The sequence below is a fragment of the Passer montanus genome, unplaced genomic scaffold, assembly GCF_014805655.1.
Source record: "Passer montanus isolate IOZ18808 unplaced genomic scaffold, ASM1480565v1 scaffold203, whole genome shotgun sequence".
In the NCBI taxonomy this organism is placed as follows: domain Eukaryota; kingdom Metazoa; phylum Chordata; class Aves; order Passeriformes; family Passeridae; genus Passer; species Passer montanus.
Window position 1 is genome coordinate 64,171 of NW_024366626.1, and position 12,220 is coordinate 76,390.

Here is a 12,220-nt window from a genome sequence, read left to right on the forward strand (position 1 = left end):
TTGCTGCCTCCAGGTTTTTGCTGCTGGACCTAGAGGACAAAGCTGAAGTGCCTGGAAGAAGTGATTATTAATCAGTACTAAGGAAAAATACTTGATGTTGTTTTTCCTTCTGTGTCAGAGCTAGGCCTCTGCCTGCGTGCAGCAGTTTGTGTTTTGCCATTCGTCTTGAAGTGATTAATATGTTTTAGACACTCTTTTCATAACAGTGTCAGGAGCAGACACGGTGCCCCACAGAAGGGGTGCGTGTTGCAATCTCCAAGTCAAGCTCCATTGTATGACTTGGCCACATACAAAGGGTCCTTGAAACTGCTCTGCCAGCCTGGCCCTGGCATAGCTTCTGGGGCTTCATTTGAATTATGTGAGAGATCAGTGGTTCTCTTTAGCACCCCTGCTCACAATAATTGTGTTGTCTTTTCTGGAAGTATATTCCCTGTGGCGAATAGTTTTAAGTTACCCCTGTCTAAATTCTGCTGGGGAGCATAGAAACAATGTGGTAGTCTACTTTGTGTGATGGGTAAACAAAGGAAGTTTGAACAGCTGTAATTTTTGCTACATTTTTGACATATAATTGCTGAATAGGAAGCTTGGATTGTATTTATGTCAGCTGGGCTTAGCACACAATGTTACACGGGGCATAGATGAGAAATGCTTGGCCTTTCTTTGGGGTAGAAGGGAGGGACAGAATTTCTTTATTTCACGGAATCTTTGCCTTCCAGCAGTTGAGACATTTCCTTTTGAACTCTGAGTTCTGGTGGCTCCTCCTGACCTGAGCTCTGTGGTGTGAGCAGGTTGGCAGCACCACGTCTGCTCTGTTATGAATTACCAGCCCACTCTGATGCAGGAAGGGGCCACTTTGTGCCTTTCCAAACTCCACACTGCAGTGCAGAGTCTGTTGAAATAACATTACAGAACCTCAGAATGGAAGGGACCTCTGGACATCACCCAGTCCAACGCCCTGCCAGGGCAGAGCCACCAGAGCAGGTGACACAGGAGTGTGTCCATGTGGGGTTGAAATGCCTCCAGACCTCCCTGGGCAGCCTGTTCTGGTGCTCTGCCATCCTCAGTAGGAAGCTCAGAAGAAACCAGATGTTTTTTCTGAGGGTTTTGGAAGCAATCACAGGGATCTGTCCTTCTTTTCAATGCTTTTCTTTCTGTTGAGGGCGTCAGATTTGCAGAGACTTTGATATAAGGAACACAAACCCCTTTGGTATTCAGTAAATCTACCTTTGTCATGTATCAGGGAGACCAGGTTCACTCAGTCCATATTTCAGATATTTGGTATTTTTGAAGTGAGTGCTTACCTCAGTAGATAGCTGGGTTTGGGAATTGGTATGAACAACTCAAAATCAGTGGAACTTGGAAGCTTTGCTGTTGGAAAATGGGTCATGATTTCAGTATGTGTTGGAGATGCAAATTTGACAAGATGTGACTCCCAAGTAGGAAGTTGCTCCTGCTCTGCAAAGGATTTGCATGATTCAGTCTTAATGGGCCTTAGTATCTTTTGAGGGTTAATTATGTTTTCTGGGTAATGTTCTTTTATGAGTAGGTTACTACTACTACATTGTAGTAGTACTGTTAGATTCATTTTTACCATGAACAAGTTTAAGAAAATCTAAGCGAAGCAAAACCAAATAAAATTCAAATTGTTTGGTCCTGTTTCTTTTTTTTTCCCTTGAAGTTTCTATTCAGTCATGTCTTAAAAAGGAATTTAACTGTTCAGACATCCCTCATTCCAAGAATTCAGGCAGGAGGAACTTCAGTGTTATGCTTGAATGAGCTTTATTGCCCCTGCTGCATGGCCTTGGGAGAAGCATAATGGCAGAAATCCTCTGCTGGGTCTTCTCTCAGTTCCTCCCTGCATTCCTCAAAAGTCCCATTTCCCACGTACACCCTTTCCCTGAAGACAGCTCATTTTTGGCTCTAAGGAGAGAAGAGTGGTCATAGCTGAGCAGATTTTGGAAAGAGGAAGGTTCATCTTCCTGCCTCTGCTGCTGACATGGTTATGTGCATGTATCCATGACAGGAGATGAAATCCAAGAAAATCTATTCTGCAGTGGGAAACATGGTGTCTGAATGTTAAAGGCACTGAGGTGAACAGGACAAGAGAGAGAAGACAGATGAAGGTTCAACCTCATAATGTAATCTGGTGGTTGGTATTAATGTGTCTGAGTTACTGAAAATACTGGCAGTGTCGTCTAGGATCATGTCCTGTTGTTCTGAAAATAATTACTAAAACAGGGAAAAATAGCATGGTATTATTTCTGTTGTGTGCAGTATTTCTGCTTTCTAGGATGCAGAGGAGGATCCAAGGGTTTTCCATTGTATTTATGACCAGTTCACCTTTTATTCCCACATGCCAGATCAATTACAAAGAAACTCCCCATGCATATTCCAGGTAGAACTAAAGAGAGGTTTTTTAATTTGGATAATTTTTGTCACTACTATAATGAACAGAAAGCTCTTCACAATTTGTGTCTAACATCTGAGTGGATTTATTTTTCCTGAGATTTTTGGTTTATCAGAGTTCTTTTGAGAAACAGCTCACAGATCAGAAAGGGAAGGTGCTTGTTTAAAGTTAGCTGTGCAAATCCCACAGGCATTTTGCAGAGAAAACTATGCAAAAGCACAAAATCTTTTTTCCTTTACCAAATATTAGACTATGAACACATAGAAACATTCTACTTAATCTGTAACATATTGAACTTTTCTATGTAGAGCTGTACCTGCAGAGTTATTAATCAAATTTGCTGTTTATGGTAAAAAGTTTCTTGTGTTAATGTGATTGAGGTTTAAAAGTGTGAGTAAGTGGATAATTAATAATGCTGGAACTCCTGTGAGATTTAGCCCCACTGTCAAAGATACTGAAAAAAAAAAGCTTCATTTCAGTTTGATTGTACTTTGAGAAAAAAAATTCTTACATCCTAAAACAGCATTTAGGAAGCAATTGATAAAATACACCCTTTTAAAAATACACTTTTGTTCTTCTTGACTTCTCTCAGTCCCAAAACACCAATAATATATTAAAACAGATTTGGGCTATAAGAAAAAGGTGATAAAAAATTAAAAAAGCATCAGTCTTCTAGCATGTATATATTTGAAAGCTAGGATTAAAGGTGAATCTGCTTACTTTCTTACCAATTAAATATGATGTAAGTACACTTAAATATGATGCATTGCCTCACTGGCATTGGCTCTTCAAGCTTCAGCAAAGCTCAGCATCTATTTGCCATCTTAAAAGAGCTGAAAGAAATTAATGGAATTGATAGAGATTAAAATTTAGTTCGCCCCAGGCCTCCAGTGATATTTTCCTGTTTCTGGGAGGTGTTCTTTGCCTGCTGCCATTAATTCACTATTCCTTGACATCTTCAACTTCTAAAACTGTGTCAGACACACAGTGGATTTTTAACAACTGATCTGCTGACACAGGAAACTTAAATTTAGTGTTAATAAGTGACAAAAGGCGCAGGCACACTGTGTGTGATAAATGCATTTTGAGGCCCCAGGGTCAGAAGACAAACACCACATGTTTTACTCAGTGGGGAGCTGAGGGGTGGGCTGTGAACCAAAAAATGCTGGAACCATCTTCCCTCTAGAAGTTGCTAAGCCATGTCAAGGTTCACAGAATAATTAGGGTTGGAAGAATCTCTGGAGAGAATCAGTCCAGCCCCACACTCCTTAAAATACTTCAAACAGTAAATGTTTGATTTCCAGGTAAGCAGGCAGCCACACTGCTTATTTAGGGAAAAAAGACCAAATTAAAAATGAATAAATTCTGTGCCTTTGATGAAGCCCTTAATCCATCTGCAGTCTAACTGTTTCATTTTGGACGTGGTGTATGCTGTCTAAATCAGCACGGGCTCAGGAGCTAAATGCAAATTTCTCAGCAAATGTACTTAAACCCAAGTCCAATGTTATCAAAAAAACCCCAAATCTGCAAAAAGTGCTTGTTTTCTTCCTGAGCTGTGAGAAATTATACTTGCTTAAATAGAGAAGCAGGTGACTGGAGGCAAATACCACAGGTTTATCTACAGCATGAGCACCAGGAGGAATAAAAAACTGAGGAAGGGCTATAATCCACAAACACGGGTGGAATTTCAGTGCCTTGTAAGGGCTTTGATCATCCACCTGAAAAAAGTTCATGTTCTTGCCAGATGTTACCTGGGGGCACCACAGAGCTGGAGCAAATGGGTCCAAGAAGATTCCTGAAACACCTTCATGGTAGAGCTACTAAGGGAGCCAACCAGGAGAAATGTCCTGTTGGAGAGCTTTGTATAAAAATGTACAGAAACAGGAGGTGGTTTATGTGGAACCAAATTAGAGCTGGGAAGAAAAAAAGAAACCCAAACAGAAAAAAAAAAAAAAAACCAACAATCAACCCAACAACAAAAAAAGCCAACAAAATTTGAAGTAGAAAGCCAACAAAATTTCAGAAGTAGAACTTACTGAAATGCAGCAGGAAGCTACGGAAAGTAACTTATGTATCTTGTGTCAGTAATCAGATCTGGGTCTTTTTTTGTGTTTGCAGATGTTGATGAGTGCCAGGCTATCCCTGGAGTCTGCCAAGGAGGAAACTGCATTAATTCAGTAGGTTCATATGAGTGCAAGTGTCCTGTGGGCCACAAACAGAATGAGGCAACTCAAAAATGTGATGGTAAGTGATGCTGTAGAACAACATAACTAAAAAAGACTTTTGCAGAGCATTAGAGCACTTTGGTAATGAATTTTATGAAGTGGTTGAATAGTTGTAGTGTCTGAACTGGACACGTATAGCATCACTGAACTGTGCTTTTTATTTTTACTTTGCAGGATCCCATCTTTTCTGCTTGGCTGTTCCTATTTTGCATTAGATATTTTTTTCTGTTTCACTTTTGTGGGTAAAGACAGTGCTTATTTTCTTGGAAAATTTAGAACTGTTGATTAAAACTGTGTGAGAGTACCACGTACGTACTGCTGAGTTACTAGGATTTTCTTTTTTTTCTAAAAGATAAATTCTAGTTCAGGTAGATATTTTTGGCCCAGTGACTACAGAGTGAAAGCAAATGTGGCAGTTTTGATGAGTCTGGGTAAGTGAAAAATACAAAGGAAATGCCCTTCTCTTTTAGATGAAAAATTAAGCAGACCATCTTTAATAAGTGTAGTTTAATAAACATAGACCTAGTAATTGTGTTTAATAAACATAGGCATAGTAAATGTTTTGATGGAATTGAGGTAAAATATACATATAAGGTAAAAACAACGTGAAAGAAAATTGCTGAATTTTTGTGAGCTTGCTGAAGACTTCATTGATTTCAGTGACTTTTTCATGCCTTTGACAGAAATCAGAACTCTCAGACTTCACCTTAACCAGTGGGTGCTTCTACATTGTAGTTGTGCTGATAAGAGGATTTTATTATTAAAGGCTTTGACTTGTTACTTTCTGGCAATTTAATTATGGTACCAAATTACATTATGCTCAGTGTTCAGCTACAAACAAATACATTATTTGTTGCCAATTATGGACATCTCCTCAAGAGTTTTTTTCAGTTGCCTACAGTGCAACATTCACAGAAAAATTAAGTAATATAGTCAGTTCAAAAATTTTCAGTGAAAGTGTTGCTTCTGGTGTTGTTGCAAGTAATACCTAAGTAAAAAATTTTTTTTAAATCCAAAGGTATTTTTGCTGGTCCTACCCTCCACATTCTTCTGTTTTTCTGTGGTTTGGTTTTTTTTTTTGTGTTGACTGGTTTTAATTTTACTCAGCACCTGAAAGGGGAGGGAGCAGGCAGGTATGTATATGCTCGTGGTTGAAAAAGAACAACAAAAGTCAGAACGTCCCTGAAAACTTTAAAAATTGTATTAAAAATTGCACATTTGCTGTGGAAATTGGAATGTTTGTCCCTGACCTTGTGGCATCAGCAGATGGGGGTTGGATTTGAAATAAAGGGTTGGGTGAAAGAGAAGAGAAGGGAGAGGGAGGGAGGAAGGAAGGAAGGAAGGGGAAAAAAAAAGAGAAAAAGAAGGAAAAAAGGAAAGAAAAAGAAGAGAGACAGAGGGGAAAAAGTTCCTTGCATTGGCTTTCTGCACAAATTAGTACAAGAGGTCCTTTATTGGTCTAGTCCTTAATTTTTGCCCACAGACTCTTAACCTGTTTGTGGCTGTTTCTCAGAGGCAGCTCTTGTCTATCTATTCTTGCCTATAATCCATTTTTTTTGTTAGAAGTGCACTTGTTTTTTTTGTTCTCTTGACTGTGGTTCTTTTGATGCCAGAAGGATGTATTCAGAGACACGTTTCCTTTCTTCTGAAAAGTACTTAGAGCATTCTTTGCATTCTCGTTTAGCAATCTGAAGCTTTAATTTTTGAAAATGTTACTCTCCTTGGTAGTATCCACAGGAAAAAGTGAATGTATTTTTAACATAGGTAATCTTAAAAAGCTGTGGTGCCTATGGAACTGTGCAGCATCATCTGCTGTCTGACTTTGCTGTTAATTAATGGTTTACTAATCAACAGGTCTTCATTTCCTGTTGTTGGCAGCCTGCTGCAGAGCAGGTCATATGTTCTGGCTTTTTTGTCTTTTAAGCCCTGCCACTTGTGTCCGTGGCAAAAGTTAAATACAAATCAGTCCCTGGTCACAGCTTCCCTAGTCAGGTAATTCCCCACAGGGAATTAGGCAAATAACAGCCCTCTCCTCACAGTTTGTACCATTTTTTTGGGGAAGAAAGACATTGTGAAGCTTCACAGCCAAGGAGGTAATGCCAAAATTACAGCAGGATAATACCGTGCTTACATTGCTCTAATGATGGAGCAGGGAGTGAAAGATAATGGTTCTATTCTGGCTTCTTTACTTGTATGCTTAATTAAGTGTTTGTAATCTGTCAGGGTTAAATTTATAGGAAAATACTGTAGCCAGTCCTTCAAGCAATTGCACTTTCAATTAGCAGGGCTAACTTTCAACTAAGTAACATAATTTATATATTTTTTTTTTTTAAAAAAATTTATCTCTGCATCTGTAGATGTGGGTTGGGCCATTCTGAAGGATGCAAGGAACTGGTGTCCTGTGAGTTAACAGAACCAGTGTACAGAGAAATCATTTAGTAGAAACTGCATTATTTTAATTAGGTTTATTTTGTCACAAGCATTGTGTAGAAATGATGTGGTATGGAGTATTCTATATATTATTTTTTTTTAAATTTATCTCTGCATCTGTAGATGTGGGTTGGGCCATTCTGAAGGATGCAAGGAACTGGTGTCCTGTGAGTTAACAGAACCAGTGTACAGAGAAATCATTTAGTAGAAACTGCATTATTTTAATTAGGTTTTTTTTGTCACAAGCATTGTGTAGAAATGATGTGGTATGGAGTATTCTGCTCACTCCTTTCCCTCTTTTAGGTATGGAAAGATCAAATATTATTTACTGGCTACAGAGGACAAAATCCAAGCTGGAGTCAGTAATAGCCAAGGCTCCAGTGTTTGGAGGCTGGAATCTTGCCATAATTATTCTGACCTTCTTTACTATAACAGCAATTATCTTACTTAAGGAGAGATTTGGGGTCCCCTGTATACTCTCTGCCCCTGAGCATCCAGAGGTATTTTGTGGGGTAGGGGTTTTTCTTGCTTTTCTTTCTTCTGTTGCTCTTCCTGGGAACAACAGCACGTGCTAGAATAAGTGAGAATGTCCATGTTCTGCTTTTTTGTACCAATAAGTTGAAAAAATTAGGGAAAGACCATTACAGGGATTGTACCAAATTCCAGATATCCAGTCAACCAATATGGTATCTTAGCTAAACAAAATAAAATCCCAGACCCTTCACTTTTTCTTTTTTTTTTCTTTTTTTTTCTTTTTTTTTTTTTGCCTAAAAGTTTTGGTCTACAATACACTGAGTTTTTACTGACTTTCTAGGAATGAAATGCTGTTCATTTTCAGGATGTTATCTCCCAGAGTTAATGGAACTTAGATCTTTTCTGAGAAGATGTTACTATGTACTGTTGATATCAAAAGGTTAAGACTATATGAAACAGATTAAGGCCTTAACAAAAAAACAAAACAAAACAAACAAAAAAAAAAAAAACCAAACCAAAAAAACCCCAAAAGTAAACAAAAAAAAGACAAAAAAACCGCAGAAAAACAAACAAACCAAAAAACAAACAAACAAAAAAAAACCCCAAACCAAACAAAAAAAATCAAAAAAACCAAAAAAAAACCCACAAAGAAAAAAAGTGGCACCAAAATGGAAAGAATCCCTTAAAATAAATAGTTCTACTTCAGTTATTCCTGCTTCATTGTATAATTTTATGAGATTGTATGCTGTTCAGACTTGGTCCTACCAATTATTACTACTTTCTGATACTGTTTCTAGACTAAGACTATTTCCAGGGATCCCTTTCCTGGAGTTTGGCAGTTGAGAGCCCCATTTCTGGTACTTGTAACTCAGTTATTTATAAAACCCTGCTTTCCCTAGCAGTAAAAGTCACCAATTCTGAACTACAGGTAACCAGGCTGGGCCTTTTAGGCAGAAGCTCCCTGGGTAATAAATCTGCAACATTTTTGTCATACATTTAAATTGTTTCTCACATTGAGACTGGTTGTCCCATCTGTGTGCAGCACTGGAACCATTCATGCCTCCAGTCTTCCTCTCTGTTAATATAGCATTTCCTGTTACTTACATTTGGAGCATTTTCCCTGAGACCATTAATTTATGTATTTTGGAGGGGGGAAGGGAAGAAAACTAGTAAAATTTTCAGTCAGCCTCACTAAAAATAGCCCTTCCTGAGATGAAGTCTCAGAATTTCCAGTCAGAGGTAATAGTGATATTTTGAAATAACTGCATGTGCAAGATCCTGGGAAGGGGAAGGGGAGACAGAGATTTGGCTCAAAAACCAGTGAAACAAAAAACCAGTTACTCATTACTGCTCCAGTAAGTTAAATAATTAGTTGTTTTTTCTGTCCACATGCAGAAGACTGTGGAGTCTTCCTGCCACTCTGATCACTGCCTAGGTTTCAGGAAGGTGCTTTTTTACCTTCCCACCTTCCTGTCATTCTTGGACAGCAGCCCTGGACAATGTTAAACTCCCTTGGATGTAGCCAGTTGGGAAGGATCGTCTGCATCCTGAAGATTTGCAGAGGTGGAGAAAAACTTCCTTCATCTGCCTCTACCTTGCCAGCTACAAATGGGCTTTGCACTGCTGGACCACTGGTTTGGAATTTGGCAGCCTCTGGTTAGACAGAGCAACTCATTTATCAGCGTGGTGGCGTCTCACTTTATACATATTTACACACAAAATTGCCTTGGTGTTCTAGTGGGACCTCTGCTTTCAGTCAGCAGAAATACGTGAATGCATCAAAAGGGTCTTTTGCATTTGAAGGGCTTGGCCAAAATTTCTTTCTTGCAGTTGGAATGTTGAGGGGCCAGAAAGCAGTCAGGTCTCACGAGCAATGTTTGTGTGGTCACAGGAAGCCCAGAGATGTCCTGGCTGGCTGCTGTGCCATCCTTCAGCCTGAAAGCAGGATGTGTATTCTGGCATTCCATTGTAGCTCTCAGAGGTGGCACTGAGTCATTCAGGAGGAGGAAATCTCAGCCTCCTCTCGTGTAATCTGTGCCTTGAAGTGTTAAAACACCCAGTGCATGTACAAAGAAAACCTCCAACAGGTGGTTTCTTACTGAAAACAAAACTGTTTTCAGTGAGAAAGCACCCGCAGTATTTTATTCAGGGTTTAATAACAACTTAATTTCTTCAAGCTCTTTCCCTCTTTTTAATGCAGTATGAGTGCTCTGCTAATTGTCCCATGTCCTTTCCTTTTTGGGTAGATATTGATGAATGCAGCGTCATCCCAGGGATTTGTGAGGGTGGTGTTTGCTCCAACACCGTGGGGAGTTACTTCTGCCTCTGCCCACGGGGTTTTGTCACATCTGTGGATGGATCCTGCACTCCTGGTAGGTGCTCCAGCCATCTGACACTTCCCCCTGCCCCAGGGCCTCACTCTGGTGTCCAGGCAAACGTAGGAATTGTTAATTTTATTTGTTCTCTGAATCTGCGTCTGATGAGCCCAAAAGTTAAGCTCACTTTGGTTTTAAAGGAGCAAACATTTATCCCTACTTGGTGCTTCAAATCCCATCTCACACAGGTTAATTTAACCTTTAGTGGTCAACATAAGGCACAAAAATAAGCCCAAAAGGCATTAAGCAGCATATGCTGATGTGCCCTGATTTGTCAGAAACAGATAATGAAGGAGACCAAGTGTTGGATTTCATTACATTTCACCTTTTACAGGATGTTTTATTTAATAGGTATCCCTAAATTATAAAAACCCATTTTGCTTATTTCCACATGTTGATTTCTTATATATAGGTGCATGTGTCAAATATGTGATTTAAACAATTCTGACCAATTAACTATAAATACTGTATACCATGTGTAAAAAAACCTTAACAATTGCTAACAGTAATGTATTTTCTAAATCTCTTATGGTTCTTATTTCACATATCTCAAAGCTCTTTGTTCTCATATTGGGGAAAGGATAGGAATTCTGAAGAGGTTTCTGACTTGCAGATGAATGATGTAAGCAAGTAGCAGCACATGACCTGCAAGTGATTTAAAATTAATAATTTTTTTAAGAGTATAGCCACCTTCTGTTATTCAGGTTCATCTGCAGAGTGCCAACTTCGAATACATTGTGGCTAGCCTCAGGAATACTGAAAACCTATGATTTCCAATATGATCAAAATTTCTGTGGATTTTGGCATGTTTTACAATTTGATTTTGAAAGGCAAAAATAAGCTCCCAAAACCTGAGTCCTGCAGAAAAATCACATGCTGACAATAAAAGATCATCTGCCCTTGAAGGAAAGTAGTTTTCACGTGGCATTACTAAATATTCTGTTGCACTTTCAGTCAACTGAGCAGAACAGGCTGAATAGCATTTTTCCAGTTAGGTACATCTAAGCTGAGGAAAAAAAATCATTTAATGAATTTATTGATGTTGCTTTTGCTACATGAAGTATCTCAGGTTTTGCCATAATAGGGTTTTTATATATACAAATATATCTAGTTTTTGTTTGCATTGCTTTGTATTTTTTCACATCATGCACATTTCTTTGTTGGGTTGAGCAGAGTTTAGGATTGCATGGTGGATTAATGCAAGACTGATGCCACTGCACCTGTATGATCCTGCACTAAATCCAATGTGGAATACGTGGGTCAGAGAATAGTTGGGTGCAGCTTGGATGTTGTGGGAGTTTTTGTTTGGTTGCTTGGTTTTGGTTTTTTATTACAATTTGTAAAGCATTTTCATCCTTACCTCAGGTGAACAGGGGAAGGTAGCATTGAGAGCTCATGTTGATGCCTTTTTCACTGGTCCTAAAATATGAGTCAGACACAATTAGGGTGATAAAAAGGGCACCTTTATATGAGGGTCCTGAAGTACACAAATTCATCAGGTAGAAAAGGCCAAAGATGTGCCCTCTGTGTCACACATGTACAATTTTTATAGATTCTGCAAATTAGCATATCTGACAAGAGCCCCCCATCAGGAACCTGACTGGTGAGGTAATTCCCCCAGTTCTAGTACCTTCTGGATTCTCCCCCCTTAGGATGAGATCCAGACCCTGTTTGCAAAAGTCTGTCTTGGAAAGCTGGTTTCAGCCTTGGTTTCTTAGGAAAACCAAGACAGACAGCACAGGGATCCTGGAATTTTTGTCTTTCTGCCGAGGAAAATGTTGAAACTAAGCTACAATACAAGGCTACAAAGCTACAAGTGTGTGTATGAAGGATACAGAGAGCGTGTAAAAGAAAGAAGGGTAAAACCAAAACTGCATCAATGTCACCATTTTTGTTTTTTGTCTTTAACTTGACTGCCAGACCAGAGAGCAGGCAGCTGTTTCTCCAGCTCTGCCGGCGGCCGCTGTGCCCAGGAGCTGCCCGGGAGGTTCACCAGAAGGCAGTGCTGCTGTGAGCCTGGCCACTGCTGGGCCAGTGGCTCTGTTCCAGAGGTGTGTCCTGTCAGAGGATCTGGTGAGTGCCCTCTTGGTTTGGCTGGTTTATTTCCTCCTTTCTGTTCGTTCTGCTTTTAAAACACTGGAGTGTTTTAAACTGCTTTAAAATGTAGGCTAAACAGAAAAAAAATAAGGTTCATGGGTTGCATTATTATTAATTTCCGTGGTTTTAATACTGATACTGCCATCTGTTAACCATTTTTATTTTTGGTCCATCGTTGTTTGGCACTTGGTTTTTTAATGTCCTTTTGTTGG

General features: G+C 39.3%; 1 protein-coding gene across 1 annotated transcript in view; it reads left to right on the forward strand.

Moving 5' to 3' along the window:
• The window catches only part of LOC120501793 (fibrillin-2-like), a 120,936-nt gene that overhangs the window by 24,627 nt on the left and 84,089 nt on the right, over nucleotides 1-12,220 (forward strand). The window contains exons 7-9 of the mRNA XM_039708482.1: nucleotides 4,526-4,651; nucleotides 9,783-9,908; nucleotides 11,832-11,984. Of these exons, the coding sequence (XP_039564416.1) occupies nucleotides 4,526-4,651; nucleotides 9,783-9,908; nucleotides 11,832-11,984 (405 nt within the window). The remainder of the gene's footprint in view (nucleotides 1-4,525; nucleotides 4,652-9,782; nucleotides 9,909-11,831; nucleotides 11,985-12,220) is intronic.